The 7,595-nt window shown below is 65.3% G+C and overlaps 2 protein-coding genes and 1 long non-coding RNA gene across 4 annotated transcripts in view; 1 reads left to right on the top strand and 2 right to left on the bottom strand.

Annotated features, from left to right (window-relative positions):
• TSPEAR (thrombospondin type laminin G domain and EAR repeats) overlaps window positions 1-7,595 on the bottom strand; it is a 155,952-nt gene that overhangs the window by 21,079 nt on the left and 127,278 nt on the right. For both annotated transcript variants that reach the window (XM_070071766.1, XM_051839927.2), the window contains exons 3-4: window positions 2,376-2,614; window positions 88-178 (exon numbers count right to left, since the gene is read on the bottom strand). In XM_070071766.1, coding sequence (XP_069927867.1) covers window positions 88-178; window positions 2,376-2,614 — 330 coding nt within the window. The remainder of the gene's footprint in view (window positions 1-87; window positions 179-2,375; window positions 2,615-7,595) is intronic.
• Window positions 1-7,595, top strand: part of LOC138849221 (uncharacterized) — a 32,287-nt gene that overhangs the window by 21,133 nt on the left and 3,559 nt on the right. The gene's annotated exons all lie outside the window — the stretch shown is intronic.
• Window positions 4,411-5,613, bottom strand: LOC138843021 (keratin-associated protein 10-7-like). The gene has a single exon (XM_051839947.2). The coding sequence runs from the start codon at window positions 5,536-5,538 to the stop codon at window positions 4,612-4,614; it is 927 nt and encodes a 308-aa protein (XP_051695907.1). The 5' UTR covers window positions 5,539-5,613; the 3' UTR covers window positions 4,411-4,611.

The raw sequence follows: 7,595 nt of genomic DNA, 5'->3' as shown, positions 1-7,595 counted from the left end.
ACCCATCCATGGCGGGGTCCACTGGAGCGTCAGGCCATCAGGCGTGGGGGACGGCCCTGCGGGGAGGAGGGTGGGCTCCACACTCACCGTGAACAGCCCCTTGGCTCTCTTCCGGCTGCCGATGAAGAACCGGGCTCCTCCCACCGACAGCGTGGCCGGGAAGGGCACATCGGCGGCTCTGAAAGCATGGGGCAGTTTCAGGGAGCAGGCAAAGGCGGCTGCACTGTGTGTGCACAGGAAAGGGAGCCAGGGCTGTGAGGAACCCCCGGGACAAGTGCCTGAGCACCGTGGGCCACCCTCCAGGGCAGCTCAAACAGGTCCAGAGGCCGGAGGGCGAGGCCTGGGGTGGGGGCAGGGCCCCTCGCCTGGCTGCTAGGCTGCTGCTGTCTCTGGGCATCTCTGTGTGGCTCCTCATGAGGACACCAGGCAGGTGCCTGGCCTCATCTTGACCTGATGACATCGGCCACGACCCTGCTTGCAGGCCAGGCTGGATGGACAGACTGGGGGCACTGCACCCCAGGACAGGGGTCGCCTGCCCGCCTATGAACCCGACGTCTGCACCTGCTCAGGGGTCCCCTGCCTCCCATCCCCACTGCGCTCCTGCACAGCCCTCTCCCCTGGAAGCGGGACAATGGATTCAGGCAGGAGGCGCCTTGCCAGGGAGGGGTCAGGGCTGGGCGGGGATTCCTCTGTCCTGGGCATCATCTCAGACCCAGGGCTCCGGCTCTCAGTAGCCCAAGGAGCGACTGTTGGCAACAGGGCCCCAGTGGGGTGCTGCTCCGCTTCCAAACCAGCTCCCTGCTCATGCACCTCGGAGCGCAGCGTAAGATGCCCCAAGTGCCCGAAGCCCTGCCACCCCCAGGGGAGACCCGGATGGAGCTCCAGGCTCCTGGCTCCAGCCTGGTCCTGCCTGACCATGCGGCCATCTGGGGAATGAACCAGTGGATGGAAGACCTCTGTCTCTCTGTCTCTGTCTCTGTCTCTCCCTCCCTCTCTTCCTCGCTCCGCCAATCTGCCTTTCAGATAAACACAATCTTTAGAACAAGAGGGCGCTAGCGAATCTGGGGTGTGGTGTGCGAGGGATGTGCTGAGGATGGATTTCCACAAAGGTCACAAAGGTTAAAGAGCCTTAACAAGGCCCGAGTCGGCAGCTTTGTGGGCTCGGGAACAGCGGACGAGCTCCACCACCGCCACCGGCTTCTTTGTGACGGTCGAAGGGCACCCAGGAGTGGGGACAGCAGGGTCGGCCGCCCCCGCGTCCCAGCCCCCCAGCTCTGGTGCACAACCCCACAGGGCACCCAGGAGTGGGGACAGCAGGGTCGGCCGCCCCCGCGTCCCAGCCCCCCAGCTTCCTGCCTGTGCGCACCCTGGCTTCCTGCCACTTGGTAGGGGGGACAGATGGAGCTCCTGGCTCCACCCTGGCCACAGCCAGGCTTTCAGGGAGTGGCCCAGCCAGTGGCAGCCTCCCACTCCCACCCCAGGGCCAGGAGGTCACCACCAGCCAGCTGCCCAGGGGCCTCCAGTCAGGCCCCAGAGACGGAGGAGGCAGGGACAGAGCCCGGGGCCTCCAGCACCACTGGTGGACCCTGCCTGGGCTGACCTTGGCCTGACCTCCTGGGACCCTGCCCTGCCCCTCCCGCCGCTCCCCACAGGCCACTTCTGGAAGCCAGAAGGCCGCGTGCGGCTGTCTTTATTTGTCTTTATTTATTTATCCTAAGAATTTGGTTGGGAGCCAGCGCTGTGGTGTAGCAGGTAAAAGCCGCCTGAAGTGCTGGTATCCCACGTGGGCACCGGTTCGAGTCCTGGCTGCTCCACTTCCAATCCAGCTCTCTGCTATGGCCTGGGAAAGCAGTGGAAGATGGCCCAAGTCCTTGGGCTCCACGTGGGAGACCCGGAGGAAACTCCTGGCTCCTGGCTTCGGATCAGTGTAGCTCCAGCTGTTGAGGCCAAATGGGGAGTGAACCAGCAGATGGAAGACCTCTCTCTCATTCTCTGCCTCTCCTTCTCTGTTTGTGTAACTCTTATACATAAATAAATATTTTTTTAAAAAAAGAATTTGGTTGACTTGAAAGAGTGAGAGCGAGCTGCCATCTGCTGGGTTACCCCCTAGCTGGGCCAGGCCGGAGAGCCAGGCGCCCCTCCCGGGTCCCCCACGTGGGTGAGGGTGAGGAGCTGCGGCGTGCGCTGTCAGGGAGCAGGGGCTCGCGCTGCGCCCACGAGGGACGCCGGCCGCGGGGCTTCGAGCGCTGACTCTCCACGCGGGGTGGGTCTGGCAGGCCGAGGCGTGGGCATTCGGGAGGAGCGGGACAAGCGCCCTGGGACCCCAGGGCCCTCCCAGCGCCCACCACCCGCGCCGGCCCCGCCCCGGTACCTACACGTCCACCGGGAGGCCGCAGTCCGTGGTGAGCGAGAAGGAGCCTGCAGACACGGCCAGGACCAGCGTGTGCCACTGGCCGTCGGCGAGCGCGGGGCTGCGGAACGACACGCGGGTCTGCCAGGCGCCGGCCGCGTCCTGGCGCAGGAACAGGAAGTGCAGCCGCGCCAGCGAGTAGCGCAGGCCAAGCAGCAGCGCGTCGGCGTCCTCGGCCAGCACGGAGAGCAGGTACTCGTGCCTCTGCGGAGGGAGGGGCGGGGCTGAGGGCGGGGCCGGCCGGAGGGGCGGGGCTGAGGGCGGGGCCGGCTAGGGGCGGGGCTGGTGAGGGGCCTGGGCTAACGGGAGTGGGGCCTGTGGGAAGGGGCGGGATCCGTGGGAGAGGGCCGGCCCCAGGGGAAGGCACCCTCCCAGCTCCCATAGAAGGGGAGGGGCAGCCCGTGGGCCCCGCTGGTGGCGGCAGCAGTGGGGCCACTACTCAGGAGCACAGTCCCCCAGTTCCTTAGAGCAGTGCCCACGTGACCCCCGGTGGTCACCCAGATGCATTGAGTGCCCCATGCAGTAGCCAGGGACAGAGCGTGGTCTGTCAGCAGGGGGGACCCTCCTCAGCTCTGCCAAGGAGGGAGATCTGACTGCCCGGAAAGGCTGGGCCTTGGGGATGCCAGGGACAGGGGGACCCAGGCACGGGGGACCCAGGGCCATGGGGACCCAGGCACAGGGGGACCCAGCGACGGGGACCCAGGGACAGGGGACCCAGGGATGGGGGACCCAGGGACAGGGGACCCAGGCATGGGGGACCCAGGGACGGGGGACCCAGGCACAGGGGGACCCAGGGACAGGGGACCCAGGCACGGGGGACCCAGGGCCATTGGGACCCAGGCACAGGGGGACCCAGCGACGGGGACCCAGGGACAGGGGACCCAGGGATGGGGGACCCGGGGACAGGGGGACCCAGGGACGGGGGACCCAGGGACAGGGGACCCAGGCACGGGGGACCCGGGGACAGGGGAACCCAGGTACGGGGGACCCGGGGACAGGGGAACCCAGGTACGGGGGACCCGGGAACAGGGGACCCAGGCACGGGGGACCCAGGTACAGGGGACCCAGGGACAGGGGACCCAGGCACGGGGGACCGGGGGACAGGGGACCCACGGACAGGGGTTACCCAGGCACGGGGTGGGGTGACGCCGGGCACGGGGACACCAGGCACGGGAGCCCCCTGCACAGAGCACACAGCAGAGGGGCAGCCAGGGCCGGGAGGGCCGGGTCGAACAGCCGCTGAATTTGCTCCGTGGCCCTGAGCTCCGCGCAACATGGCTGGGATGGGAGGATTTGTCCTGTGTTAAATTTACCACCCTTTATAAAACATGCGGTGTCCCCACAGTCAGGACCTGGAACCCTGTGGCTTCAGCTGCAGCCGGGTGGGAACCCTGTTGACCTGGGGGCTGGCGGCTGAGTGCCCCAGGTTCCCGGCCTGAGCCAGCGGAGAGCGAAGGCTTGAAGCCAGGAGACCCGAGTGGGACGGCCACACCGCACAGCTCAGGCCCAACCCGTGGGCGCCCCCGGGCCCGAGGTCCCACTCCTAGCAGCCCTTCTGCCAAGAGCCGAGAGCCCCCTGTGGCCTGTGTTCTCTGTTAGCGTCCAGGAGTGGGGGTCGCCTGAGCTGGTCCTGCGGAGTGGGGGCGTGGCTTGGCCCCTCCCTGCCTGCAGGATGCGCCCTCTGGGAAAGGGGCGTTTCCCAGCGGGGACAGCGGGAGTTGTGAGGCTTGGAAGCCAGCCAGTGACAGAGCAGGGACAAGGTCCACCGGAAAACGCTGAGGACCCCCAGCAGGGCACAGCAGAGAACAGGGGAGAATCACGGAGCAGGTGGGCCCCTCCCCGGCCAGGTGCACATCCAGGGCTCAGCTCAGCCCCTCCTGGGTGGGGCCAGGGTCCACCCGGACCCCTGTGATCCCCAGGCCTTCAGTCCCCCTAGAAACTCCCCGCCGGCCAGAGATGACCGACGTCTGCCCTCCCCCCCATGAACGACAGGAGAGAAGTCAGGTGCTCAGGGCAGTTTACTGGGGGCCCCGCGAGGTGCTGACAGCTGAGGTTGGGCCACGTGACCCAGAGCAGATCCTGGGGGCACGAGGGAGGTCAGTCAGCAAGGTGGACACACAGGGACCTGACCTGGATCAGGACCAGACCGGGGATGAATGGGAGGTGCAGGGTAATGCGGAGGGCACAGAGGAGCATGCCGGTCAGCAGCAGGACTGTCCCGAGGAGAGGCCGCAGCAGGTGGGGCGGGAGCAGGCGGGGCGGCAGAGCAGGGACACGCAGGAGGCCGGGCGGCAGCAGCTGGGCTGGCAGGAGGGGGCGGGCACGCAGCAGGCGGGCCTGCACACGGGGCGGCAGAGCAGGGACACGCAGGAGGAGGGTCTGCAGCAGGACGAGGGGCAGGGGCTGGGCTGGCAGCACGAGGGGCGTGGGCAGACGGGCACACAGCTCAGGGGCTTGCAGCAGAGGGTCACACGGCTGGGCTGCTGGCAGGGGGAGGGGCTGCAGGACGGCTGGCAGCAGGGGGAGGAGTCCCCAGAGCAGACGGGCACACAGCTCAGGGGCTTGCAGCAGAGGGTCAGATAGCTGGGCTGCTGGCAGGGGGAGGAGCAGCACGAGGACTGGCAGCTAGACTGCTGGCAGCAGGAGGAGGAGCTTCCAGAGCAGACGGGCACACAGGAGACGGGCACACAGCTCACGGGCTTGCAGCAGAGGGTCACACAGCTGGGCTGCTGGCAGGGGTTGGAAGAGCAGCACGAGGGCTGGCAGCTAGACTGCTGGCAGCAGGGGGAGGAGGTCCCAGAGCAGACGGGCACACAGCTCACAGGTTTGCAGCAGAGGGTCACACAGCTGGGCTGCTGGCAGGGGTTGGAGGAGCAGCACGAGGGCTGGCAGCTAGACTGCTGGCAGCACAGGGGCATGCAGGAGCTGGTGCACGCTGACTGGCAGCTCCCTGGGGCGCAGACGAGGGTCACGGAGGGGGCTGGGGCGCAGCAGCTGGGGGCGCAGCAGGGGGGCTCGCAGCAGCTCTCTGGGCAGTCGTCCACCTGCCAGGAGTCGGGGCAGGGGTCACAGGAGCCGGGCATGCAGACGTTGCTGCCGTAGCTCAGGTTGCTGGAGCAGACGGACATGGTGGAGGCGGCCGTGGCGGGCGGTGAGCTGGGCAGGGGTGAGTGGGTGAGTGAGTGGGGTGCTCGGGGCTGTGGGGCTTTTATACCTGGCTGGGGCGTGTGTTGTCCCTGCAGGAAGCTCACAGAGTCTTCCCTTTGCTTGTTGCTGTTGGAGCTGCGTCTGGGAGCCTGGTGATTCCTGGTTTATTTACAGGGGTTGGCTCCGCTCGCACACGCGGATGGAGGGTTGGGGACGCCCTGTTCTCTAAGCAAACAGCTGGGAAACAGCCCCTGCCGCCTGCTCTGTGGCCAGGCTCCCGCCTGCCTTTCTGCCATCTGCACCCAGGAGTGTGGAGCTGAGCAAGGGCCCCTCCGCCCACCTGCTGCTGCCACCCCAGAACCGAAGGGCGGCCAGGCGGGAGAGAGCCGCTGAGGGACCGGCAAGGCAGGAGCCTCACACCCTCTTGGTGACGCTGTGGCCAGGCGCATAGGCCACTGCCCGTGTCCCACACTGGAGTGGCTGGTTTGAGTTCTGCTGCTTCTCTTCCAGTCCAGCTCCCTGCTGTGGCCTGGGAAAGCAGCGGAAGACGGCCCGAGTGCCTGGGCCCCTCACCTGCCTGGGGGACCTGGAAGAAGCTCCGGCCATTGTGGCCATTTGGGGACTGAAGCAGATGGAAGATCACTGTCTGTGTCTCCCTCTCTCTGTCTGTAACTCTGCCTCTCCAATAAATAAATAAATAAACTCTTTTTGTTAAAAAAAAGAAAAAAGAAAAACATTGCATAGATTTTGAGAGGATTTGCTCCAGAATAGAGAGTTTTCTGCTCCATTTTCCCATGAACTGCGTGGCGCGGCCCCCGGAGCCGGGACCCCTCTGCGGTGTAGGGTGGGTGTCTGACCAATGCCCTGTCCTGTCATCACCGGGGGACCGCACGGGGCAGCTCCGTGCCCTCGCGTTGGCCCAGCGTGGCCACTGCTGTCCCTGTCCCCACCCAGGTGGGCGCTCACGCACACCGCCTGCTGGGCCCGCGTTCTTCCCCTCAGCAGGACCCCGGACCCTGCACTCCCTGGTCCCTCTCCGCTCAGAGCACACTTCTGCACGCTGCACTGCTCCCACGTTCGGCCCGTGAACTGTATCTCGTCTCCAAGGCCGCTACAGGCATTGCTGTGTGTGGTTTTGTGCGTGCTTTAGTTTCCACTTCTCTGAGATGGACCCTTGGGGGTGGCATTGCAGGGTTGTATGGCCCAAGTATGTTTAACTTCGTGACACCGACAGTCTTCCGGAACGTGCCCTCCGGTACTTGGCCAGCAAGGTGGAAAGTTCTGGTTCTTTGCATCCTTGCCAGCTCTTGATGCTGCAAATTTTCTCGCCCGTTCTAGTGGGTGTGCAGTGGTCTCTTGCTGTTTGCATTTGCATTGCCCTGGTGACTAATGATGTGTTGAGCATAGACAGCGTGCTTCCCGGAGCGCTGGCTGTTTACCCATCCACCAACAGTGCGGAGTTCCGGCTCCTCCGCCTCCCTCCCGCCCCCTCACCCCCCCACCCCGACACCAGGCAGGGTTGGCCCTTCTCATCTGCATCAGTTAACAGGGTGGGGCCTCTCCCCGTGGCTCAGCCAATGTTTGCCTGAGGACGGAGGACTGCCAGCATCTTACGTGCTGATTGACATCCACACACCTATTTTTAAAAAGATTTTTTTTTATTTATTTGAAGGCAGAGATAGGGAGAGACAGGGAGTGTAAGGAGGGATGGGGAGAGTGAGAGAGAGAGAGAGCGCACTTCCATCCACTGGTTCATTCATTCCCCAAATGCCTGTAACTGTCAGGGCTGGGCCAGACCAAACCCGGGAGCCTGGAGCTCCATCCAGGTCTCCCACGTGGGTGCAGGGCCCGAGTGCCTGGGCCGTCTTCAGCTGCTTTCCCAGGTGCATTAGCAGGGAGCTGGACTGGCAGTGGAGCAGCCGGGACTCGAACCCTGCTTACGTGGCGGTGTCACGGGTAGCAGCTTAATCTGCCTTGCCACAACGCCGATCCCCGTGCATCCATTTTTTTTACTGCTATATTTTACTTTGTTTTTCTG

Source organism: Oryctolagus cuniculus, chromosome 4 (genome assembly GCF_964237555.1).
Source record: "Oryctolagus cuniculus chromosome 4, mOryCun1.1, whole genome shotgun sequence".
NCBI classification, from domain to species: Eukaryota; Metazoa; Chordata; class Mammalia; order Lagomorpha; family Leporidae; genus Oryctolagus; species Oryctolagus cuniculus.
Note: the sequence above shows the minus strand (reverse complement) of the source record. Positions and strands in the feature narration are given on the sequence as shown.

Excerpts from the sequence above, each read along its gene's own strand:
- LOC138843021 (XM_051839947.2), bottom strand. The coding sequence starts at position 5,538 with ATGTCCGTCTGCTCCAGCAACCTGAGCTACGGCAGCAACGTCTGCATG.